This window comes from Erythrolamprus reginae, chromosome 1 (assembly GCF_031021105.1).
Source record: "Erythrolamprus reginae isolate rEryReg1 chromosome 1, rEryReg1.hap1, whole genome shotgun sequence".
Taxonomy (NCBI): Eukaryota; Metazoa; Chordata; class Lepidosauria; order Squamata; family Dipsadidae; genus Erythrolamprus; species Erythrolamprus reginae.
The window spans coordinates 405073815-405100773 of record NC_091950.1 but is presented as its reverse complement, the minus strand read 5'-3'; the positions used below and the strand labels follow the sequence as shown (position 1 = coordinate 405100773).

At 41.5% G+C, this 26959-nt stretch overlaps 1 protein-coding gene across 3 annotated transcripts in view; it reads left to right on the top strand.

The window, feature by feature from the left end:
- Positions 1-26959, top strand: part of ANKFY1 (ankyrin repeat and FYVE domain containing 1) — a 79916-nt gene that overhangs the window by 48800 nt on the left and 4157 nt on the right. For all 3 annotated transcript variants that reach the window (XM_070735210.1, XM_070735208.1, XM_070735209.1), the window contains exons 13-24: positions 1819-1917; positions 2877-3030; positions 4413-4581; positions 5734-5852; positions 10321-10477; positions 11653-11853; positions 14342-14518; positions 16883-17030; positions 20047-20137; positions 21163-21287; positions 23874-24020; positions 25633-25723. In XM_070735210.1, coding sequence (XP_070591311.1) covers positions 1819-1917; positions 2877-3030; positions 4413-4581; positions 5734-5852; positions 10321-10477; positions 11653-11853; positions 14342-14518; positions 16883-17030; positions 20047-20137; positions 21163-21287; positions 23874-24020; positions 25633-25723 — 1678 coding nt within the window. The remainder of the gene's footprint in view (positions 1-1818; positions 1918-2876; positions 3031-4412; positions 4582-5733; positions 5853-10320; positions 10478-11652; positions 11854-14341; positions 14519-16882; positions 17031-20046; positions 20138-21162; positions 21288-23873; positions 24021-25632; positions 25724-26959) is intronic.

The following is a 26959-nucleotide window of genomic DNA, read 5'->3' as shown; positions in this document are numbered from 1 at the left end:
ATCGAAACATTTAAATATATTAAAGGGTTAAATAAGGTCCAGGAGGGAAGTATTTTTAATAGGAAAGTGAACACAAGAACAAGGGGACACAATCGGAGGTTAGTTGGGGGAAAGATCAAAAGCAACATGAGAAAATATTATTTTACTGAAAAAGTAGTAGATCCTTGGAACAAACTTCCAGCAGACGTGGTAGATAAATCCACAGTAACTGAATTTAAACATGCCTGGGATAAACATATATCCATCCTAAGATAAAATACAGAAAATAGTATAAGGGCAGACTAGATGGACCATGAGGTCTTTTTCTGCCGTCAGACTTCTATGTTTCTATGTTTCTAAGACTGGAGACTGGGAATTTATACTTCTCTCTGGAGGGCCCCCAAAGATTCTCTTTTAGAGACTTTGGGGGCCCTTCAAGATCTCGAAGAATTTATAGCAGAGGTGAACAACCTTTATGGCAGAGAGAGTATTTTCAATACCTTTTTGTGAAGAGAAAAGATCACAGAGGTAGTACTCTACTTATGACTGTAATTGGGATGAGGATCTCTGTTGCTAAGGAAGATGGCTGTTAAGTGAGACATGCCCAGTTTTATGCCACAGCTAAGCAGTTCTTAAATGAACCATATGGTTGATCTCACCACCCCTTGTTTAGAAATGGAAATTCTGGTTCCAATTGTATTTGCAAGTCAAGGACCACCTATAAGTTCTAGAATTCCAAGCTGTGAATATAAAACGGAAGCTACCCTTCAAAAGGAAGGATGCCTCAAGCTGATCATTTAAAGCAAAAGGAACTTCTTTAGCTTTTCTCAGCCTGGCTCCAAACAGATAGATTGTGTTGTGTTTGGGCCTGGGCCAGCCGTTGCTCCCACAGATGGGAGACGCGGCACACACTGAATGCGAAAGCCTGGCTGACAGCCAGGAAGATGTGGCAGACAGCCAGGAAGATGTGGCAGACAGCCAGGAGGACGAGGCCACTGGTACGCAGGAGTCAGCAGACAGATCAGGGGATTTGACATACAGTCCCTCAGATAGTCTTTCTTCTCTGGATTCTTCTGCAGATCAATATTGATCTGCATAGCCGAAGAGCTATGCAAAGAAGGGATCGCTTTAAGGAGTATTACAAGTCATTATAGGAGCACCTGGGCTGGGTGTGGTTCTTATACTGAGGGCTGGGTGTGGTTCCCTTAATGAGGGCTAAAGGTATAAAAGGGAACAACGGCCCAAGGCAAACTGTGGCTGTTTATGTTATTTTGTGGTTCCTGCTCTGAAGTTTCTGTTCCGTGCCGTTGGAGTTTTCAACCCAGCTTTTTCAGACAAGTGGGAAGTGGAAACTCTGGGACTTGCTGTTTGCTTCAAAGATTCAAAAGGACTCCTGAAACGTCTTTGCTCATTCCAGGTTGTCTTTGTTTGTTTTTTCCTGGGTTTTTGTATGCGACTGAAGTAAGCCTTGCACTATCATTGTTTTTGGACACTAAGAACTGTTTTGAGTAACCCTTTTGGTTTATTTAATATAAGTTTGTTAATTAGCAGAGCACATGTGTGTTTGATTTCTTTTCCTTGGACTATTACGCATTGCCTGAGCCAGTCAGGCAGAACAGATTGGGACTGCAAAACTCCGAATTCTCAATCATGATGACTTTTATGATGCTTGAATAATAGATTGTGAAAATTAAAGACTAGTATATCCGGAGGATTCCAGGTTGAGCAAGGGCTATAGGTTATGGCTAAGGGTTTTGGAAATTCTACCCACAACACACTTTAGAATGTTTAATTAGCATGTTTAAAGAGATCTGATTTTTATTTTTTGGGTTTTTTTAGCTAACGCTCTCCATGCGACCAACAACTTGCAAATCATTCCAGACTTCAGTCTCAAGGACTCTAGAGATCAAACTGTGCTGGGATTAGCGTTGTGGACAGGTAAGGATCAAAATAAGCATGGTACAATAGATTGAGGAGGTTTTATTTTGGAAAATAAAAGAAAGCATTTATTTTAGAAATTAAGGATATAACCTTTTCTTTCTCAGTTGAAGTTAATGGGAGTTTAAAGCACTATCCAGCCTGATACTTTTGAATCCTGTTTTTAAATGCAGTGGAGGTTTAGTTATTTCATACCCTCCCTTTATTCTTTACAAGTGGTGGCTCAGCAGCACATGTTTACTAGTGTGTTCCCTGAAACTGTTAGTTTTTGCAAGCCAAGGCACTTGTGGGCAGAGTGTACATCCTAAAAAGCCGATGTGGTCAGGGCCAAAAAAAGGAGGCTTGCCAGGACAGAAAATTTTTTGGTTTCATTTAAATGTCATTTAAATATGTTAAAGGGTTAAATAAGGTTCAGGAGGGAAGTGTTTTTAATAGGAAAGTGAACACAAGAACAAGGGGACACAATCTGAAGTTAGTTGGGGGAAAGATCAAAAGCAACGTGAGAAAATACTGTTTCACTGAAAGAGTAGTGGATCCTTGGAACAAACTTCCAGCAGACGTGGTTGGTAAATCCACAGTAACTGAATTTGAACATGCCTGGGATAAACATATATCCATTGTAAGATAAAATACAGGAAATAGTATAAGGGCAGACTAGATGGACCATGAGGTCTTTTTCTGCTGTCAGTCTTCTATGTTTCTATTAAAATTTCAATTAAATATAGTTCGTGATTTTATACATACTCCCCACCTTAAAAATTAAAATTTAGTGGCAGCTTTTAGGAGCAGCTAAAGTAGGGGGCCCCAACCTTTTTGGTTTTGCAGACTGACAGTGGTGGCAGCGGATGGGATTTTTTGGCATGTGCAACCTAAATCCTGTGCCTGTCCTGAGATCCTTAGAAGAAAGGAACAAGATTAAAAATACCATAAATGAATTCCTTGTCTTTTTTTCTCATCAGGTATGCATACAATCGCAGCTCAACTCCTGGGCTCTGGAGCCTCCATCAATGACACGATGTCAGATGGACAGACTCTGCTACACATGGCGATACAGAGACAGGATAGCAAGGGTGCCTTGTTCCTCCTAGAGCATCAAGCTGATATCAGTGTCAGGTAATAAGAAGCAGGTAGAGGCAGCTTTTTGACAGAATTGTTTTTTTAAAAAATGTAATTAGGTATATTATGGTAGTGGAATGGATTTGCTGTTTCTTTTGTCTCCCATTGAAAATTGTAGGAATGTTTGCATTATTGAGAATTTGTTCTTACATGCTAAGAGACAAACAGCCAGAGGCCAGGACCAGGGATCCAGGTCTCCTGCTCTGGCAAGAGATACCGAAAAATGTAATTAGAATTTCAGTATAAAATAAAGAATTACTAAAGGTTAGGGTTAGCACTTGTTTTACATGAAGAAAGCTCTATTTTTAACCTCTGGCATTGTCTGTGGAAAAGGCCTGGAGTAACAGGAGGTGGATGGCCCAGGAACATGTATGAAATCTTGGAGCACAACTCATTTTTTATAGAGCAGCTAGTGTGGGCAGATGGACCTTTCATTTTCAGGAACAGGAAATGTACAATAGTTCTCCAACTTATTTACATACATACATACATATTAAGAATTGTCCTAAAAATGCGAGTTCCAGGTATAGTTATAAATGAAGAGATAGTAGCCATCACAATCTCCTGAACGTTTAAAATTTATTTAAAACTACTAAAAATCTACTAAGCTTTTGTCAGTCCTCTACTGACTTCATCAGAGTGTAAAATCCCCATTGAAGAGATGTTTGCTTTTATGTAATGCCGCTCAATTTAGTCATTGCATGCGTAATAGGACCACACCCTTTCTTCCCTCCTGTAATTAACTTTGGCAGAAGAGCAAAATATTTACAGGGTATTTGAAAGGTTTTGAGAGCTACCTCCCAATAAAAGGATAAGATCTAATTTAAGGGGTTATTTAATATGATTTCTCCTTGCTCCTAACCTGTCTTAGGAGCAATTTCCCACTTCTGTGTCACTACAGACTGCAGTTGTTCTTCATGTTTTGATAAACTCTTGTTTGTGATCCCAGTAGGAAAGCCAATTAAGGGGTGGAATGGTGATTACATTAACCAGGTATCAGGTAGTAAGGATTCGGGGTGGCGCAGTAGGTAAAGTACTGTACTGCAGGCCACTGAAGCTGACTATAGATCTGAAGGTCAGCGGTTCAAATCTCATCACCGGCTCAAGGTTGACTCAGCCCTCCATCCTTCCGAGGTGGGTAAAATGAGGACCCGGATTGTGGGGGCAATAGCCTAGCTCTGTTAAAAAGTGCTATTGCTAACATGTTGTAAGCCGCCCTGAGTCTAAGGAGAAGGGCAGCATAAAAATCTAATAGATAGATAGATAGATAGATAGATAGATAGATAGATAGATAGATAGATAGATAGATAGATAGATAGATAGATTCCCTGCCAGATGTAACAATCTAAGAAATAGACTGGGCATTGTCTTTATTGCAGGACTCAAGACGGAGAGACAGCTCTTCAACTAGCCATCAAAAACCAACTGCCCTTGGTAGTTGATGCAATCTGCACGAGAGGAGCAGACATGTCTGTGCCGGATGAGAAGGGGAACCCTCCCCTCTGGCTGGCCCTTGAAAATAACCTGGAAGATATTGCTTCAACACTGGTAAGAGGGAATAGAATTGATAAAAGTTAAGAGTAAGTGTCACAGTCTTAAGTATTTTGAAAAACCTCCAACAATGGAGCATGCACAACTCTGGGAGGCAGGCTATCCCACTGTTTAATTTTTCTCATTTCAGATAATTTCTCCTTACTTCTAGGTTGGATCTCTTTTTAACAAGCTTCCAGCCCTTTTTCTCTTGTCCTTCGGAGAATAAGTCAATACCCTCTTCTCTGTGATAGCCTCTCATGTACTAGAACAGTGTTTCCCAACCTTGGCAACTTGAAGATATTTGGACTTCAACTCCCAGAATTCCCCAGCCAGCGAATGCTGGCTGGGGAATTCTGGGAGTTGAAGTCCAGATATCTTCAAGTTGCCACGGTTGGGAAACACTGTACTAGAAGACCATTATCATGTTCCCTCTAACCCTTCCGATAGTCTAGACATACCTAGCTCTCTCACCTGTTCACCATACCAGACTGTTATCTTGGTTGCTTTTCTTTGTATGCGATCTAGGCTCTCAGCATCTTTATTGCATCATGACTAGAACTGTACACAGTATTCTAAATGTAGCCTCACTAGTGAGGTATAAAGTAATAATGATCATTTCTCGTGATCTTGATACTATCCCTCTGTTGATGCAGCCTGATTGTATTGGCTTTTTTGGCAGCTGAAGTTGGTTCCACTTACCCTGTTTTCCCCAAAATAAGACACCCCCTGATAATAAGCCCAATTGGGCTTTTGAGTGCATGGCAATAAGGCCAAGAGCTTATTTCAGGGCTCAAAAAAAAAAATAAGGCAGGGTCTTATTTTCGGGAAAACACAGTACTTAAGTGGTGATCCATTAGGACACCTAGATCCATCTCACAGTTACTACTGTTGAGCCAGGTACCATCTATTTTATACTTGTGCATTTGATTTTTTTTTTCCTGCCTAAGTTCAGGAAAGTACATTTTATTACACACCAAATAAATAAATGCAGTTTTTCAGATTGAACAGCATGCATACTCTTTGTCTGTATATACACATAAGAAAGGCAGATTATGGTATAAAGATGTCTGTTTTTTATTCCAAGAGTCACATCTCCATGTTTAACACTTTTTTTTTTACTCGTACATTTCCATGCATGAAGTGAGTCTCTTTATCTCTTGCTTGCAGGTAAGGCACGGCTGTGATGCAACGTGCTGGGGCCCAGGACCAAGTGGTTGTTTACAGACATTGCTGCACCGAGCCATTGATGAGAACAGTGAACCGATTGCCTGCTTCTTGATCCGCAGGTCAGGGGGAGAAAAAGCTATAGTACAAACGTTTGCAGCATTTTCTGGCTGTGATTTATATAATTATTGTATAAATCCAGCCATTCTTGGTTCGCTATGAGCTGGTTTTGCTGAAAACCAAAGCAAATGCTGGTTTTCAGCAAAACTGTCGTAAACACGATTGTGTGACCGGCAAAATGAATTACGGATTAATGAAAGCGAGATGGAAGAAGTAGTAGAAAACATACATAAGATAAAGAATACAAGAATTAGAGAGATGAGAAGGAAAATTTTACATAAATGGTATTTCACGCCAGTAAAACTAGCACACTTCCAGAGGAAAGGGAAAGGAAATTGCTGGCATGGTTGCCAAATTAAAGGAATTTTTCTGGGAATGTGTTGAAGTTCAAAAATTTTGGAAGGAAGTACAGAATGAAATAAATAATATGCTAAACATTAATTGGATAATTACAAAAGAATTAGCAATACTAGGTAAATATGGGGAATTGCGAGAATTTAAAGAAATCAAAACAGCAGCTTTGGAAAGCGCTCAAGCAGTAGTGGTATTAGGGTGGAAAGATAGCAATAAATGGACAATCCAGAATTGGTACTGGTAGATGGTGGACCACATCCACTTCGAAATTATGGAAATAAGATTAAATAACTTTGATAAAAATAAATTGGAGAAGCTGATGGCACGATGGAATAAGGTGAAAAATTATATCTTAAGTAGAATTTATGACGACAATGTGAAAAATAAATTCCAATCACTTTTTGTATGTAAAGAAATGTAAACCGGAGCTAAGGAAGAAATTGAAACTTATTGTAAATAATATAACCCCCTAAATGGTGGTGGGGTTTTTTATTGGTGTTGGGCACGTTTTTTTAAAGTATTTTTGGTTTGTTGTTAATTTAGTAAATAAACCAATTAAAAAAAAATATTAAAAAAAACCCACGATTGTGTGACCCTAAGGTACTTGCGAACTGCTGTAAATGGTGGCCAGTTGCCAAGCACTTTCCATGCAGTCAAGTGGCGGGGTGACTGTTGGAACTTTAGAGCTTGGTCATAAGTATTGCTAGACAACATTGAACAGTCACAAGATGTGGATTACCTCTGTTAGCCACGTTAGACTAATATGGACACAATTTTGCAGGGCCATTCTGCTTTGGCAGTAGTAGAATCCAAGGCTTTCAAACAGCTCACTCCATGGCTTTTGAGTAGATCCCCAGCTTGGAAACTTGGCTCGGCCTGAACAGCAGCTGATTATAGCGCTGCAAGAGAGTAGGTTACTCAGTGTATTAAGAGAGAGAAAGCCACCTCTCTCCTGTTTCACAACACAGCTCTTAATGCCCATCAGGCCAGTTTTTTAAATACAGTGGTACCTCATGATACGAACTTAATTGGTTCCAGGAGGAGGTTCGTAAGGTGAAAAGTTCGTAAGACGAAACAATGTTTCCTATAGGAATCAATGTAAAAGCAAATAATGCGTGCAAATTCTTCAGGAAAATCCCAAACTTTAGAAGGGAGGTGAACAGAGGGCAGGGAGGAGCAGCTAAAGGAGGCGGGTGGAAGAAGCAAGGCTAGGCTAAAGGGTGAGTGGGAAGGAAGAAAGGCAAGGGGGCGCCCCTCCCTTTTCTTTCTTCAAAAGACACCCTTTCAGTGCCTCTGCAAGCACGCTGTTCTCTTCAAACTCTTTCCCCCTCCAAGCCGCCCCTCCCTTTTCTTTCTTCAAAAGACACTCTTTCAGTGCCTCTGCAAGCACGCTGTTCTCTGCAAAGTCTTTCCCCCTCCAAGCCGCCCCTCCCTTTTCTTTCTTCAAAAGACACTCTTTCAGTGCCTGCAAGCACGGTTTTCTCCTACTTTTGTTAATGCAAAGTCTTTCCCCCTCCAAGCCGCCCCTCCCTTTTCTTTCTTCAAAAGACACTCTTTCAGTGCCTCTGCAAGCACGCTGTTCTCTGCAAAGTCTTTCCCCCTCCAAGCCGCCCCTCCCTTTTCTTTCTTCAAAAGACACTCTTTCAGCGCCTCTGCAAGTACGCTGTTCTCTGCAGTCTTTTCCCCTCCAAGCCACCCCTCCCTTTTCTTTCTTCAAAAGACACCCTTTCAGTGCCTGCAAGCACGGTTTTCTCCCACTTTTGTTAATGCAAAGTCTTTCCCCCTCCAAGCCGCCCCTCCCTTTTCTTTCTTCAAAAGACACTCTTTCAGTGCCTCTGCAAGCACGCTGTTCTCTGCAAAGTCTTTCCCCCTCCAAGCCGCCCCTCCCTTTTCTTTCTTCAAAAGACACTCTTTCAGTGCCTGCAAGCACGGTTTTCTCCTACTTTTGTTAATGCAAAGTCTTTCCCCCTCCAAGCCGCCCCTCCCTTTTCTTTCTTCAAAAGACACTCTTTCAGTGCCTCTGCAAGCACGCTGTTCTCTGCAAAGTCTTTCCCCCTCCAAGCCGCCCCTCCCTTTTCTTTCTTCAAAAGACACTCTTTCAGCGCCTCTGCAAGCACGCTGTTCTCTGCAAAGTCTTTTCCCCTCCAAGCCACCCCTCCCTTTTCTTTCTTCAAAAGACACCCTTTCAGTGCCTGCAAGCACGGTTTTCTCCCACTTTTGTTAATGCAAAGTCTTTCCCCCTCCAAGCCGCCCCTCCCTTTTCTTTCTTCAAAAGACACTCTTTCAGTGCCTCTGCAAGCACGCTGTTCTCTGCAAAGTCTTTCCCCCTCCAAGCCGCCCCTCCCTTTTCTTTCTTCAAAAGACACTCTTTCAGCGCCTCTGCAAGCACGCTGTTCTCTGCAGTCTTTTCCCCTCCAAGCCACCCCTCCCTTTTCTTTCTTCAAAAGACACCCTTTCAGCGCCTCTGCAAGCACGCTGTTCTCTGCAAAGTCTTTCCCCCTCCAAGCCGCCCCTCCCTTTTCTTTCTTCAAAAGACACTCTTTCAGTGCCTCTGCAAGCACGCTGTTCTCTGCAAAGTCTTTCCCCCTCCAAGCCGCCCCTCCCTTTTCTTTCTTCAAAAGACACTCTTTCAGCGCCTCTGCAAGCACGCTGTTCTCTGCAAAGTCTTTTCCCCTCCAAGCCACCCCTCCCTTTTCTTTCTTCAAAAGACACCCTTTCAGTGCCTGCAAGCACGGTTTTCTCCCACTTTTGTTAATGCAAAGTCTTTCCCCCTCCAAGCCGCCCCTCCCTTTTCTTTCTTCAAAAGACACCCTTTCAGCGCCTCTGCAAGCACGCTGTTCTCTGCAAAGTCTTTCCCCCTCCAAACCGCCCCTCCCTTTTCTTTCTTCAAAAGACACTCTTTCAGCGCCTCTGCAAGCACGCTGTTCTCTGCAAAGTCTTTTCCCCTCCAAGCCACCCCTCCCTTTTCTTTCTTCAAAAGACACCCTTTCAGTGCCTGCAAGCACGTTGTTCTCCTACTTTTGTTAATGCAAAGTCTTTCCCCCTCCAAGCCGCCCCTCCCTTTTCTTTCTTCAAAAAAGGGGAAAAAAAGAAACCCCTTCATCCCAGCAGCAGCAGCTTGGGTTTGTAAGGTGAAAATAGTCCGGAAGAAGAGGCAAAAAAATCTTAAACACCGGGTTCGTATCTTGAAAAGTTCGTTAGATGAGGTACCACTGTACAGATTTTGTCCTTTTCTGAAATAGCATTAAACTCACATTCAAAAAGAACATACCATATTTTTGGAGTATAAGACGCACCTCTTTCCTCCCTAAAAGAGGCTGAAAATTTGGGTGTGTCTTATACTCTGAATGTGGCTTTTTGAAGCTTTTCTTCCCCAGCCCTAAGGAAGTGGTAATGATTGTACCAGATCTTACCGGCTTGCAGGCTTTTTCATTGTTACTCTCTCCAAAGAAGGTTTTTAAAAGCCTTAACCAGGGGATAAAATAATGTACTGAAGCTGACCAGACTAAGGACACTATCCAGATGAATACCTGGTAGGCAGATTCCCCCCCCCCCTGTTTTCCTCCCCCAAAACTAAGGTGCATATTATACTCCGGTGTGTCTTATACTCTGAAAAATGCAATAATGATCTGTTGACCAGTTGTGTTTTGGAAGGAAGTTTAAGACTATTCCAGAATAATGTTAAACACAAACCAAACAAAGCAATATCACCTGATTCCCTTTGAAGACATCTTCAAAAAGCACTCATGATGAAGAAAATGCTCTAGCTGAGTGTCAGAATGTATGTCCTTCCCCCCAGCTATGGCACTGCCCTAGTTAAGGAGAGTTATTGCTGGAGGGCCTCCTCATAGCTGGTGAACCTTGGTTGGAAGGATGAGAAGCCAATCTCTCTATCCTTAAAAGATCCCTGTACTTTCTAATTTGTTGGCGTGATACAAAAATAGGATAGAGATCACTAATAAGGGCATGACATTTTATGCAGATTTAATTCTCTTCCCATTTGAGGACTGGTGGGTATCATTTTAATTTTCCTCCATATGGAATAAGTTCAATTTTTCTTACATTCTGGAATTTTGAATGCTTCAGGCTGATCGTTTAATGCTGCTTTCTTCCCAGTGGCTGTGATGTGAATAGCCCAAGGCAGCCAGGTGCCAATGGAGAGGGTGATGAGGAGGCCCATGATAGACAGACACCATTGCACTTGGCAGCTTGCTGGGGACTGGAAGAAACAGTACAATGCCTTCTGGAGTTTGGTGCCAATGTTAATGCACAGGTATGTAAGAAAAGTTATAATAGTTCAGCTTCTGCTAGCAGCCCTTTCTTCACTGGTGGTGTGCTAATTTCTGTGCATCTACTCTTTGAATCTTTCCTTTAAAAAAAATATTTTTAATTAATTTTTTAATAGTAACAGGTACACACTACATAAAACACAGTGCATAGTGATGCCTGCTCCCACAACCCAACAACATTCATTCAGACCCCTCCATCAAAATGAGGGTGTTTTGCTCCGTATGTAACACAACCCACCCTCATCTCTGAATCTTTCCTTATGGACAATTGCTACAGAAACATTCTGGTTCTACATTGTGCTCAGGTTTATAATTTCTGTCAATTTATATTTTAAATATATAATTTCTATAAATCCATCCTTGTTTGCTTATCAGATCTGTCCTTTGGTTGGAAAGTAGCTAAATCCTTTCTATTCTTTAAAGTAGGTGATGCTACAGGTTAGTTTGAATCATTTGTCTCACTCTCCTGGGTACATTTTTGGATATGTGACACACACACACACACACCGATGTATAATTGTAGAATAAATAACCATATTTACAGACTACAGTTTCTGTTACTTCATTGATGCATGTTTGTTTGTTTCAAGTTACATAAGAAATACAAAGTTGGGTTTGATTCTGGATTGGATGGAAACAATGAGCATGGTAGTGGGAAGCTAAGTTTTTCTAGTTCTTTTCTTTGGATTTTAGAAGAGAATGCTGTTTGTTTGTTTGTTTGTTTGTTTAGCACTTTGAAAATGATGTTAAGTCTCTTTTAGAGGTGCTTCCCACCTCAAAATGGGAGCAACCTTGTGAAGGATTAAGTTGGTCTGTGGGCTTTGGGGACTGGAGTCCAAATGGATTTAGTTCCTCAAGTTGCCCATCTGTCCTTTCATATTCAGAGCCTCTGTACCAGGGGTCTCCAACCTTAGCAACTTTAAGCCTGGTGGACTTCAATTCCCAGAATTCCCCAGCCAGCTTTGCTTTGCTGGCTGGGGAATTCTGGGAGTTGAAGTCCGCCAGGCTGAAAGTTGCCAAGGTTAGAGACTCCTGCTCTGTACTATTATTACTCTATACATTGTCAGTATTCATAACAAATCTAGCCAATCTGTCCATAAGGCAGACCCTGTGGGCACTGGTTATTTATTTTGCACCACTGACTAAACTATATTTGCAGGATGCAGAAGGAAAAACTCCAATCCACGTTGCTATCATCAATCAGCACAACACCATTATCCAAATGATGATCTCACACTCTGCCATCCAACTCAACTTAAGGGACCGACAAGGGTTGACCCCTTTTGCCTGTGCTATGACGTATAAGAACAACAAGGCAGCAGAAGCAATTCTCAAGCGGGAGCCCGGAGCTGCTGAGCAGGTAGAGGAGACCCAAATATTCCCTGTTTAAGCACTTTTATGCAGTCTACCCATTGCAGAGATGCATCAATATGCCAGTGTTAATTCCACAGTTTGATAGTATTTAGTATGTACGTAAGTGACTCATTTAGGAAATAAAAAAAACTGAGTGAAACTATCCCAAAACTGCTTTTTTCAAAAGTCAATTGGACTTTTTCCTTGAAGTTGTTTTGCTTTTCAACTTAGAAGATTCTTCAGCCCTGACCTAAGCTTCTGACCAAAGCTTTTCGGGTGAGAAGCGAAATGTCTTCAAGGAAAAAAAACAAAGTCCAGTTGATTTTTGAAAAAGCACTTTCTGCCCAGAATCTGGAAGCCTTTAAATTAAATTAGATTAAATAAATAAAACCATAACTTGGATGATTGGGAATCTCAATAGACACTGAGTAAAACAATTTTGTTTTCTTTTACCATAAAAACCCCAATTGTCACTTTGATTGTGAAATTAGCTGTTGCAAGAAACAAAAATCCCATCCTTTACTCAAGTAGCAATTTTCTAGGTTTGCTAAGAGATTTAGTTTATCTGTGGGGGTGCCTAAAGCAGGCTGAAATACAGGATACACATCAGATATTTCAGAAATCTCAGCTTTTTTCTCTAGAAGTGCTTAATTAATTGTTGCTCAGCAAAAGGGCTATGTTAAAAAAAACCTAATTGGTTTCTGAGATGTTGTGAGTAAAATGGTATACAGTGATCCCCCGATTATCGCAAGGGTTCCGTTCCAAGACCCCTCGCAATAATCGATATTTCGGGATGTGGTGCAGAAGTAAAAACACCATCTGCGCATGCGCACCCCTTTTTCCATGGCCGCACATGCGCAGATGGTGGCCCCATCTTCGGCTCCTCGCTGCCGCTGCGCTGCGGAGCAGATCAGCTGTTGGGCGGCCGAAGGAACCTTCCCTGGGTCTTCCCGCCGCCCAGGCAAAGGGGAAACCCCAATCGCTTGCCGCTTGCCCGTTCGCCCGCCCACCCGGCTGCTCGCTTGCAGCGCGGCTGAGGCGAGGAGCCGAAGATGGGGTTTCCCCGTTGCCCAGGCAACGGGGAAACCCCATCTTCGGCTCCTCGCTGCTGCTGCGCTGCCGAGCAGATCAGCTGGTGGGCGGCCGAAGGAACCTTCCCTGGGTCTTCCCGCCGCCCAGGCAAAGGGGAAACCCCAAGATCGCTTGCCGCTTGCCCGTCACCCGCTCGCCCGGCTGCTCGCTTGCCGCTCGAGAGCAAGAGGGGGAGAGATAGAGAAAGAGAGAGAAGGAAAGAAAGAGATGAGAGAGGGAGGAAGAGAGTGTGAGAGAGGAAGAAGCAAGATAGAGAAAGAGAGAGAGAAAGAAAGATGAGAAAGGAAGTGAGTGACGTCATCGGGTGGAAAAATCGCGATATAGCGATTCGCAATGATCGGGATCGCGAAACTCGGGGGATCACTGTATTTAAAAAACCACCAGGAGCCAAAAGCAAAAGAATCATAGCAGACAGTAAATTCCTGTTTTTGGATCCCAGTTCTTTCTGGTTCTTTTCTCTCCATCCCTTTTTAATTCTTTTGCATCTAAGAAAGCAGTCATTTTGCTTTGTAGTACCAGATTTTTTCACCAGTTTGAATATTTATGGACTATGAAAACTGCTTGCAGGTTAAGTTGAGTTTTGCATTGAAAACATAGGGAATGAACATAGGCATGGGGGAACTGAGATATTCCCTTCCCCCTAGGCCTATACAATTTATGCATGATATGCTTGTGTGTATGTTTGGTTTTTTAAATAAGGGTTTTTAAAATTATTTTAAATATTAGATTTGTTATACAGTAGAACCCCGACTTACGAGACTAATTGGTTCCGGAAGGAGGCTCGTAAGTCGGAACGCTCGTATGACGAAACATTGTTTCCCATATGAAACAATGTAAAGTCAATTAATCCGTGCAACAACAACAAAAACCGCTGCCGCCGAACGCGGAAGTTAGCGTTCGGCTTCAGGAGACAGCTGCGAAGCGGCGCGCGTGTTTTAAAACGTGGCAGCCGGCCTGGGGGGCTTGCCAGCACCCCCCCGAGCCCCCCAGGCCGGCTGCAACCTTTTAAAACACGCGGGATACGAGCGCCAAGGAGCTGTCTCCTGAAGCCGAACGCGGAAGTTAGCGTTCGGCTTCAGGAGACAGCTCCTTGGCGCTCATATCCCGAATGTGAGCTCGGGAGGCGAACAAAAATGTCGCTCCCCTCCCAGCTCTTATCTCGAGTAGCTCGTAAGTAGAGCTGCTCGTATGTCGAGGTTCCACTGTATGTTGTTTCATTATTGTTGTTAGCTGCCCCGAGTCTACGGAGAGGGGCAGCATACAAATCAAATCAAATCAAATAAATAAATAAATAAATAAATAAATAAAATTAATAAAGCTCTAGCCTTCACAGCTTGGATAATCGTGTCTGAAGAAGGATTAAAGTATTTCAGTTGACTTAAAATGGTATTTTGTTTGCTTAGGTGGACAATAAAGGTCGGAATTTCCTCCATCTGGCTGTTCAGAATTCAGACATTGAAAGTGTCCTCTTCCTGATCAGTGTCCAAGCAGATGTGAATTCCAGAGTCCAGGACACTTCCAAGCTGACACCTCTGCACCTTGCTGTTCAAGCTGGCTCCGAAATTATTGTGCGCAATCTGGTATGTTGTGCAAACCTCATTTTCAAATTTTGGTGGGGGGGAAGAGCCTCTTTCTTTTCTTTTTTTTTTTGGTCATAGAGACATTTTTGAAGGAAGAAGATACCATATTTTTCAGAGTATAAGGTGCATCTTAGTTTTTGGGGAGGAAAATAGGGAAAAGAATCTGCTTACCAGGTAATCATCTGGCTAGCATCCTTAGTCTGGTCAGCTTCAGCACATTATTTTATCCCCTGGTTAGGGTTTAAAAAAACCCTTATTTGGAAAGAGTAACAATGAGAGAGCTTGCAAGCCAGTAGAGCTGAGAACATCATTAACACCTGGAAAAAAACATTCGAAGCAAGTAGAGCAATGGGAAAAAAAACCCTGCAAAGACTTAGGGCTTGAAAAACATTATTCGCAGACAGTAACAGTGAAAGAGCCTGCAAGGTAAGAGCTGGGAAGATCGTTAGCAGCTAGTTAGGACTGGGGGGGGGGTTACATTCAGAGTATAAGCCGCACCCAAATTATCAGCCTCTTTTAGGGAGGAGAAAGGTGCGTCTTATATTCCAAAAATATAGTAAAATAGTAAACACAGTGATACCTTGTCATACGAACTTTTTGAGATACGAACCCGGGGTTTAAGATTTTTTTGCCTCTTCTTCCGAACTATTTTCACCTTACGAACCCAGCTGCCGCCACTGGGATGCCCCGCCTCCGGACTTCCATTGCCAACGAAGCGCCCGTTTTTGCGCTGTTGGGATTCCCCTGAGGCTCCCCTCCATGGGAAACCCGACCTCCGGACTTCCGTGTTTTTGCAATGCTGCAGGGGAATCCCTGCATTGCAAAAACGGGCGCTTCGCTGGCAACGGAAGTCCGGAAGTGGGGTTTCCCAGCGAGGGGAGCCTCAGCGAAATCACAGCATCGCAAAAACACGGAAGTCCTTGAAACACCACCTTCGGACTTCCGTGTTTTTGCAATGCTGCGATTTCGCTCATGGCATTAGCAAGGTTGAGAACCACTGTCTTAAAGGATCATTTGAAGCTCAGAAATGATCAGGCTACTTCACTTCAAGGAAGACAAGATTCCACAGTGATCTTATGTACTCCATAAGATTTGCCAGATGCACTTCAGAAATCTATTACTGAGCAACTAACCAACATTAGTTGACTTCAAAATCTGGTTAGTGTTTGGTTTAGAAAGCACCAAGAAAGCATTGAACCATACCACCGCCTAGAGGCAAGAAAAGAGAAACCATTTCTGTGTTGTTGATAAGGAAGCTCTATTGACTGCCGATCAGTTTCCAGTCACAATTCAAAGTGTTGGTCATGACCTTTAAAGCACTACATGGCATTGGACCAGATTACCTCCGGAACCACCTGCTACCGCATGAATCCCAGCAACCGATAAGGTCCCACAGAGTTGGCCTTCTCCAGGTCCCGTCGACTAAACAATGTTGTTTGGCGGGCCCCAGGGGAAGAGCCTTCTCTGTGGTGGCCCTGGCCCTCTGGAACCAACTCCCCACGGAGATTAGAACTGCCCCCACCCTCCCTGTCTTTCGTAAACTACTCAAGACTCATTTGTACCGCCAGGCATGGGGGAGTTGAGATAGCTCTTCCCCCTAGGCCATTACAAGTTATGCATGGTATGTTTGTGTGTATATTTGGTTTTATAATAGGGGTTTTTAGTTGTTTTTTATTATTGGATTGTACATGTTGTGTTTATTATTGTTGTTAGCTGCCCCGAGTCTGCGGAGAGGGGCGGCATACAAATCCAATAAATAATAATAATAATAATTATTATTATTATCATCATCATCATCATCATCATCATCATCATCATAGGGTGTGTGTCAAACTCGCATAATCATGGCGGTGTCATGTGATGTTTTGAGACTTTCCCCTCCTTTGCTAAATCTGTTGGGGGCAGGGCCAGGACTTGACACATCTGGCCCACGTGCCGTGAGTTTGACACCCATGTTCAATCAACATTTTCACGAAGTCCTCATCTAGCTTGTAAATAATAAATGCTAGAAAAGGACCCCCTCCAGCCTTCTCTCCCCCTGCCATGCAGAAAAATCTACTTAAGCTGTAGCCACTGTGAAATGGAAATAGTGTATTCCTTCAAAGTTAACTGTGCAGCCTTTAATTTTTAAAACCATCTCAGCAGGTTGCAGTACCTACCAATTGATCTTTCCTGTAGCCATGTGAGCTTTTTATTTCTTTAATGCACTATAGCCAGCCTTGGTATCCTATTAATAGTAAACATCAAATTGAATTATTAATAATGGAGTAGATGGATTTTCTTCTAGACGATCTGCTACCTACATTTTATTGCTCCTGGAACAGTCCCCCCCCCCCCTTTTCTCATGTGTTCCTTTCCTTATAGCTGCTGGCAGGTGCCAGAGTCAATGAGTTGAACAAGCATCGCCAGACCGCCCTCCATCTTGCAGCCCAACAAGACTTGCCCACAATATGCTCAGTCCTTCTGGAGAATGGCATTGACTTCGCTGCTGTGGATGAAAACAAAAACAACGGTACGTCTTGTGAACTCCAAGCTTCAATCCGCATTATGCGAGCTCACTTCTCTCTGCTTTTCTTAAGCAGAGCATTTCCTTGGATTGAGAAGCCATTTTTCTTCTCTTGTGGCCCAGTTCTCCTTTTGGGCTCATGGTTATATTTCTGCCACTTTTAGCAGTCTTGGAACTAGTTTGGTTTGGTGGTTAAGGCATCAGGCTAGAAACCATTAAACTTGAGTTGTAATCCCACCTTAGATATAAAAGGGTCACTCACTCTCAGCCCAGTCCACCTTACAGAGCTGTTGTGGAATATTGATTGGTTGATTGATTGGACTTATATGCCACCATTCTCCGAGGACTCAGGGAGGCTCACAACATATAAAAATACATATAAACATATAAAAATACAAAAACCAGTTCAGAAGCCCAATATTTAAAACAATCTTATCTAATTTATCAGGAAAGACTTGATGAACTCAATCTGTATAGTCTGGAGGACAGAAGGGAAAGTGGGGACATGATTGAAACATTTAAATATGTCAAAGGGTTAAATAAGGTTCAGGAGGGAAGTGTTTTTTAATGGGAAAGTGAACACAAGAACAAGGGGACACAATCTGAAGTTAGTTGGGGGAAAGATCAGAAGCAACGTGAGAAAATATTATTTCACTGAAAGAGTAGTAGATGCTTGGAACAAACTTCCAGCAGACATAGTAAAGCTACAGTAACTGAATTTAAACATGCCTGGGATATCCATCCATATCTACCCTAAGATAAAATACAGGAAATAGTATAAGGACAGACTAGCTGGACCATGAGGTCTTTTTCTGCCACCAATCTTCTATGTTTCTATCTAAAAACCCCAAATTTTAAATCATACAGCCCTATTCACTCACACCACAGTCTTACTAAAGGCTGGGGCTAGATGTTAAAGTTCAGTGGCCCCAGGCCTGCTGGCAAAGGTAGGTTTTCAAAACCTTCCAGAAGGCCAGGAGGGTGGGGTGGTACGAATCTCCGGAGGAAGAGGGAGTATTGTTTGCCACCTTTCTCAGTTGGAGTGGTTGAGTCTTAATACAAATGATTCTTAATAGTCCAAAGTACTAAAAACACAATTGTTTGAATTGTTTGCCTTTTTTCCAATTAGGCTTCCCGAAAGTGGTACTCTGCAAACACATTTTGACTATAGATAGTCCTTGAGTTATGACTACAATTGAGACCACGATTTCTATTGCTAAGCAAGGCGGTTAAATGAGTTGTGGTTGATTTTAGAACTCTTTTTTTTTTTGGCACAATTGTTAAGTGAATCAGGCATTTGCTAAATGAATCCTGCTTTCCCCATTGACTTCGCTTGTTGGAAGCCTGCTGGGAAGGTCTCTGATGGTATCACGTGCTGCAACCTTTGTAAAAAAAAATGCTGGTTACCAAATGCCCAAATATTGACCACATGACCATGAGGATGCTGCAATGGTTGTAAGTGCGAGGACCAGTTACAAGTCATTATAACTTTGAACCGTTGCTAAGTGAACGGTTGTAAAACAAGGACTACCTGTATACCTTGTGGGATCCAAGCCAGTATGGCAACTGCAATAAAACCTGTCATTTAAACATTTTACGTCTGGCATTGCTTCTTGCAGCAATGAAGGGAATTATTTGTAGTGTATAGCTTTGCAGCTCCTGAGCAATTTTTTTGAATCCATAGAGCTCCTCTTTAATCTAATAACTAAAACTAATTTTACCAGCATTGTTTTATATATTCCCCCCTCAAACAACAATAAAGATTTTGATGCCAAGCAGAGGAGAAGCACCCCAGAATTGCCACTGTGCGTCTGTAGTCCTTGTAAGTTGGGGAAAAAGCAGCTTCCCAAGGGAAAAAAGTTTCCTAGGGTTTGATATTGTTCTGTTTGGGCCTACTTGGTTCAGAACAAAGAAGCACCCACTCGCGTAAAATTCAAACCAAAAACAAAACTATATGTAAGAATGATTTGCACAAATGATTTGGGCTTTTTAAATTAACTTAAATATTAGATTTGTTTACATTGTCTTGTTATTATTGTTAGCCACCCCGAGTCTACGGAGAGGGGCGGCATACAAATCTGATAGATAGATAGATAGATAGATAGATAGATAGATAGATAGATAGGTAGGTAGGTAGGTAGGTAGGTAGGTAGGTAGGTAGGTAGGTAGGTAGGTAGGTAGATAGGTAGATAGGTAGATTATAGATAGATAGATAGATAGATAGATAGATAGATAGATAGATAGATAGATAAAACAAGGTCAGTATTTTTGTCCATGTTTGCAGCGTTCCCAGTCAGATTGGCTAATAGTGGCTGTGGATGGGAGCCAAATCCAATTTAGACATTCTTCAGCTGCTCTAATGTCTAACACACTCGCAAATCTTCAGATGTTCCTCAGACAGCTGCATCTTTGCATGATGAACTTAAAGGGATAACAGCAGTTTGCCAGCAAAGCATTTCTGGAACCCCGGATCTAGCATCTTGGAACCTCCATTATTACAAACACTGAAACTCCATGCCTCTTTACCCACAAATCCTCACTTATATACTGTCTAGGTGTGGTCAACTGTTTCCTAGAGATAATCACTGTCTAGACATTCTTCCATAGAGTCACCACCTAGAACTTTTCCCATAAAGATATTCCTGTCTGCTTCGTGACCTTCTAACCCTGGCATCTAATAGGGGCTCCTGGTCCCCAATGTCTCCCTCCTCCTCTGAGTCAGACATTACCATAATTGGGGTTTCTACAGTCTCTGGTGGTTTCCTAGATTTCAATTCTCCCTCACTCTCACTCTGACTCATCTGTCAAGAACATTGGCCTAGGGTACCAAGATGGACCCAGTTCATCCTCCTCAGAATCTGTGACAGAGCTGGTGGTGGACCACTCACAACAGATATAAGAAAGATGGCCATATAAGTTTGTATATTAAATAAATAGCAATAATAATATGGAATGTAAACTTGCACAGATCTTTTTTTAGGTTCTGTTTGAATCCTGCCTTCTTTTTCTTGTCAAAATTTAGCTCTCCATTTGGCAGTCATGCATGGACGCCTGTCAAACATTCGGGTCCTTCTGACAGAATGTAATATAGATGCAGAAGCCATTAATGCCAGGTAAGAAGAACACCTTTTTTAATCTTTGTATTAGCTGGGGATTTTTTTCCAGTCCTGAAAACTATCCTAGAGTGGGTTGATTTTCTCCTTGCTTCGAAAGCAACGCTAAACAAATGTCTCTTCATGGATGGTAAGATCGCCTTCTGCCGCACGAATCCCAGCGACCAGTTAGGTCCCACAGAGTTGGCCTTCTCCGGGTCCCGTCGACTAAGCAATGTCGTTTGGCGGGACCCAGGAGAAGAGCCTTCTCTGTGGCGGCCCCGACCCTCTGGAACCAGCTCCCCCCAGATATCAGAGTTGCCCCCACCCTCCTTGCCTTTCGCAAGCTCCTTAAAACCCACCTCTGTTGTCAGGCATGGGGGAATTGAAATTTCACTTCCCCCTAGGCTTATAGAATTTATACATGGTATGCTTGTATGTATGAGTGGTTCTTTAAATTGGGGTTTTTTAGATTATTTTTAATATTAGATTTGTTTACATTGTCTTTTTATAGTTGTTAGCCATCCCGAGTCTTCGGAGAGGGGCGGCATACAAATCTAATAAATAAATAAATAAATAAATGGTATTTTTTTCCTTATCCAGTAGGGTTGTTTCAAATTGAGGAGGGTTTCCGAACTCATGCTCTTAATAAGTCTGTTTGTATGTGTTTACACTCAAAATCTGTCAATTTATCTGACCTTGGATTTTCAGACTGTTTCAGAGAGCGGGGTTATGCAATTCCACTGGGTAAAGTAGCTTTCTTAGTAAGGCTTCTCTGGAGGAAAGGTAGAAAGAATTGATTCAGGGATATGAAAAGTCTACTTCTTTTCTTGGGTCTTTAGAATTTTTTGAGTATGGGCACTTAGTGTGCAATCATCATTGAAAAGCGATTTGTGTATAACATCTAAACAACTACCTTTAAAGACGTATGTGTGTATATATATATGTGTATTAAAAAAGTGAACTCTGACTTGGAAAGGAGAAAGCTGCTTGTATTGCCATCGGAATTTGCTCTGAATGTAACACAATCTACATCTCATTACTAGAGGCCAGTCCCCAATGCACATCCTGGGGCAATACGGGAAAGAGAACGCAGCAACTATCTTTGATTTTTTCCGGGAATGTATGCCAGAATATCCACTTGACAAGACAGATACTGATGGAAACACGGGTAAGAACTTTTATTCCAGTTGTTTTTTGAAACTCGACAACTTGGAAATGTGTGGACTTCAACTCCCAGAATTCCTCAGTGAGCATGCTGGCTAGGGGAATTCAGAAAGTTCATACATCTTAAAAGGCCACGTTTTAAAAACATTGTTTTTTGCTGTTGCCCAATCATTTCCTTGATTCAGCCTCTTCTATTTAATTGTTGCCGAAGGATCCCCATTCACAAAAGAGGGCAAGTTGGCGCTTTAGGACACAACAGGCATTGAGTTTGTTCTGGCCCTTTCATAAGATTTGTTGAAAGCAAAATTTGCCCTTCTCCCCCCCACACGTTCAGATTGTAGCTCTCAGAATTCTCTAGGATGGAGAACATGTTTTAGCTTCTTCCCAGCCCAACAGAGCAACTGCCAACTTGGCAAAAGGGATGAGATGTCAATGAGATGATAAAAATTCTCACTCTATTAAAAATATTTTTTGCTTCTCACTTTCTCATGCAAGATCAGGGAGCTACTAAACGTTTTCCCCTTAAACATTTTATCTCTGCTATATACACACCTGCAGTGTTTAGCTCAGTGCTCCAATTTGGTTCTGCTTCTATCTTTTCTTGTAAAGATTGACGAGCCTTAATATTAGCTACCCTTTTATTCAGATTCTTGACTAAACAGGTGTCAGACTTCAGGTCCCCTTCCGTCTCTCTAATTGTATGTACCATAGGCCACTATAAACATGAAGTGGCATAGGGTTTCCTGCCTAAGATGTGGGTTGGACTAGAAGACCTCCAAGGTCCTTTGTAACTCTGCTGTTCTGTTCTGTTTTATTCAATTCTACCCTACTCTACATAAATAAAACTTGGTAAGTGTAGCTTAGCATCTCACAGGATTCCTGTGGCTATGGAAGATGCATTCTTTAGACAGGGAGGACAAAAGACAGACATGGTAGCTTATGGTATCTGTATCCTTCAGTTGGGGAGAAACAGTAGCCATCTTCTTTGCTTAACATAATCAAAGGAATTTATTAGATTTCTTGAGGTGAAACGATGTCTCTGAACTTAACAGATTCCCTCTTGTGTTTAGTGTTTGTGATAGTTTTATTTGGGACAGAAGTATAGTATAGTCTATATGTCACAATTCAAAGTATTGGTAACGACCTTTAAAGTCCTACATGGCATTTGACCAGAATACCTCCGGAACCGCCTTCTACCGCACGAATCCCAGCGGCCAATAAGGTCCCACAGAGTTGGCCTTCTCCGAGTCCCATCGACCAATGTCGTTTGGTGGGCCACAGGGGAAGAGCCTTCTCTGTGGCGGCCCCGGCCCTCTGGAATCAACTACCCCCGGAGATTAGAACGGCCCCCACCCTCCTTGTCTTTCGCAAGTTACTTAAGACCCACCTATATCACCAGGCATGGGGGAACTAAGACATCTCCCCCAGGCTTATTATATTTCACGTTTGGTGTGTATGTGCTGTATGGTTTTTAATTGTTGGGGTTTTTATGTATTTTATTATTAGATTTGTCCCATTGTTATACTGTTTTTTATTACTGTTGTGAGCCGCCCCAAGTCTTCGGAGAGGGGCGGCATACAAATCTAATAAATAATAAAATAATAATAATAATAATATAGTACAGTGTGCAACTTGCAGGTATGCTAAGCTCTCCAGTGGCTCATGTCAAAGATCTTTTGGCAGAATAGAAAAAATAGGCACTGATATCAACTATTGTAAATGCCCCAATCACTTCCAGTAATACACACTAAGAGTTGTCTTTCATGTGGGGCTGGATTAGTGGGTTTCTTTCTTTCTTTCTTTCTTTCTTTCTTTCTTTCTTTCTTTCTTTCTTTTCTTTCTCCAATTAAGAAAAAAAATATATTTGTTGTAGGATAGGGAAAGCAAGTAGGATGCTTGGCTGCATAGCTAGAAGTATAACAAGCAGGAAGAGGGAGATTATGATCCCGCTATATAGAATGCTGGTGAGACCACATTTGGAATACTGTGTTCAGTTCTGGAGACCTCACCTACAAAAAGATATTGACAAAATTGAACGGGTCGAAAGACGGGCTACAAGAATGGTGGAAGGTCTTAAGCATAAAACGTATCAGGAAAGACTTAATGAACTCAATCTGTATAGTCTGGAGGACAGAAGGACATGATTGAAACATTTAAATATGTTAAAGGGTTAAATAAGGTCCAGGAGGAAAGTGTTTTTAATAGGAAAGTGAACACAAGAACAAGGAGACACAATCTGAAGTTAGTTGGGGGAAAGATCAAAAGCAACATGAGAAAATATTATTTTACTGAAAGAGTAGTAGATCCTTGGAACAAACTTCCAGCAGACGTGGTAGATAAATCCACAGTAACTGAATTTAAACATGCCTGGGATAAACATATATCCATCCTAAGATAAAATACAGAAAATAGTATAAGGGCAGACTAGATGGACCATGAGGTCTTTTTCTGCCATCAGACTTCTATGTTTCTATGTTTTCGTATTACTTTTTGGGGAAACTTCCTAGAGTTAGTGAAGTACTGATGATGGTGATTTAATTGAATTGGGTGGGATAGGATCCAAATATTTCCTTTTCCTTTTCTTTCCAAGTGCTCCTTTTGGCCTACACGAAGGGAAATGCCAACCTGTGTCGGGCTATAGTGAGAGCTGGTGCGCGCTTGGGCATCAACAACAACCAAGGGATCAATATCTTCAACTACCAAGTAGCAACTAAACAGCTGCTCTTCCGGCTTCTAGGTAAGGGATCTTGGAAAATTGCATGTCCTCTGTCCTGAGTAAACAGCTATAAATGACCAACTTCGCATGATCAGGACTTTTCCCCAGATTTCTCTGCCACAAAGAGAAGCAGACTGTAGGCTGTTTTAACCCAAAATCATCTCTCTGGAAAAGGTAGAAATAGCCACTGCTTGCCCATCAAATTTCTCTGAATTGTTTTCATTATTCTAAGTGAGGTAAAGGGGGGGAGGTATAGATCTCGAGTCTTTCCTCCATATCATGTGTTTCGAATTTTATATTTCTTGAAAGAAAATACAGGTAAAGAAGATTGTTAAGCAGATTGAAGCATGGCAGACTGACAGATGTTATAAAAAGGCACAGCTCACAAAAATATACCCCTTTCAATAAAAACTTGTTAACCAGGAAAAGTACCACCCGACTTCTTCCTGGTTTTTGTGTAGCCTAACATGGCTCTCCTACAGTATCTTCTCAGAATCAGTATAGCTGAAAAAAGTGGGCTTAGAACTGTCTGGGAGACTATAGTTTATTTATTATTATTTATTAATTAGACTTCTATGCCTGTATGATAGAGGTTGGCTTCTATCATGCAGATAATCACTTTTTCCATAGTTCTCTTTACCTATTGGTCATCTGTTAATGGGATGGTGATGACAACTCTCCTTTATGACAGACCTTTAAGAGAGTAAAGTGAGACATTCCGACAAATTTAACCATCATTAGCAAAATTATGGAATGTGCCGGACTATCAAAAATAACAATGGAAATTCAAAACAAAAATGATTCAGGGTTCTACAAGGCCTGGGAGAAATGGTTCAGATGGTTATCTAACTCTAAAGACAATAAAGAAAAAAATAATTAAAATCTCTTAATATGAATCAAAATAAAGATATGCACAATAGAAATTCGGACCAAAATCAATACAATCCCTGTCTGAGTTCAATCCACTTGATAATTACTAGTTACTTACTAATATCACAACCTACAATTACTTCTCACTAACAAAAATAACAAACATAATCAAACTAAGCCGTCACAATCCAAATGCCTGCTAGTTTGCAGGTACTACTCCTCCTCTCTTTTTCTCTCTCTTCTCTCTTCTTTTCTTTCTTCCCTCTTTCCTTTTCTATCCCACCTCCAATCACCTTCTCTTTCCACGTTATTCTTGGACTATTAAATATTACAGCTATAAGATTATCGAAATAAGAATATTGAATACAAAATATTTACATATAGACAAATATTCGGAATGTGTATACAATAATATATATAAGCCGTTGTATAAAAATACTGTTTACCCCCTCCCTCTCCCCTTCTCTTTTTTGTATTCCCATCCCCCTTTTCCCTGTTTTCTTTTTTTTATAAACTAATAAAGTATATTTTTTTTAAAAAGAGAGAGTAAAGTGAGAAAGATCTTTAGGTAGGCACTTCTACAAGGTCTGCTCTGTATGGTGAGACAAGACGCTAAAGAAGTTGGTATGGATCTCGCCAACTAAGACAGCCCTCAAGAGCTTCACTTAAATCTTCTTTGCCCCCGCTCAGCTTACCTAAACAGGATGGGTTAGACGGCATGGACAGTGATTGTGGGTGCCCACTGTTGCCCTTTCTTTTGCAGACATGTTGTCCAAGGAACCTCCCTGGTGCGACGGCTCCAATTGTTACGAATGCAGTGCCAAGTTTGGTGTCACTTTGAGAAAGCATCACTGGTAATCTATCCCGAGTGCTGATATTTTAAGAATATCAAATGATGGATTGTTGCATAAATGAAAGTGGTTTTTAAATTTATTTGAAAAGAAATACAGTGAGGGACTTGTAACCTGCCATTCTTCATCTTTCTGTCCCACCTTGTTTTTTTGAGATGGACAGTGCAAGCTGCCAATAGAGTTCATTGTGCTATTTATTGAAATTTGGCCCTTTCACTTTGCTTGTTCATTTAGTCCAAATCCTATGATCAAGAATGAGGCCTTTCCTCTTGCCCATCTTTCAGAGATGCTAGCTCTTAAGAAAGAAAGGGGGGCTTTTCTACAGAAGCCCCATGCTGATGGTTTACAAATCTCAGTTTGGAAATTCAGGTTAAAAATGGAAAATAAATACAAAACAAAAATAACAATGTCATCCAGGCAAAATGGAGATCAGCATCAAATATAATATCCCAGAAAGGACAGCTGCAAGTAATGATTCCAGTTTCTTTTCAAATTCACCTTGGCTTCTGAAAGCAAACACTGCTTTCAGTTGAAAAGAAACAGAAAGACCCAGATGAAATTCCGTCTGTATGATGAGCGCTATAGAAATTCGGTAGGAAGGCAGGCAGGCAAACAGGCAGATAGCTAGACAGACCGATAGTCTTCCATGAAATCAATGTTGACTATGTAGCAACTATATAGATTTTCTTCACTTTGACCCACACTTTGTTTTTTTGTTTTTTTAATCCTTCGTTTTCTTCCAGCCTCTGTTTTTACAGAGTCAACCATCCTGCTTTGAATAGAAACCATATGCAGGGTGTCCAGCAAATCTGGAAAACAGGAAAATCAGGAAATTATCGGGGAAATTGGCGGTTGGGAAATATCAGGGAGTTATCGGGCTCCAAGAATGGTGGAAGGTCTTAAGTATAAAATGTATCAGGAAAGACTTAATGAACTCAATCTGTATAGTCTGGAGGACAGAAGGAAAAGGGGGGACATGATTGAAACATTTAAATATGTTAAAGGGTTAAATAAGGTTCAGGAGGGAAGTGTTTTCAATAGGAAAGTGAACACAAGAACAAGGGGACACAATCTGAAGTTAGTTGGGGGGAAGATCAAAGGCAACATGAGAAAATATTATTTTACTGAAAGAGTAGTAGATCCTTGGAACAAACTTCCAGCAGACGTGGTTGGTAAATCCACAGTAACTGAATTTAAACATGCCTGGGATAAACATATATCCATTGTAAGATAAAATAC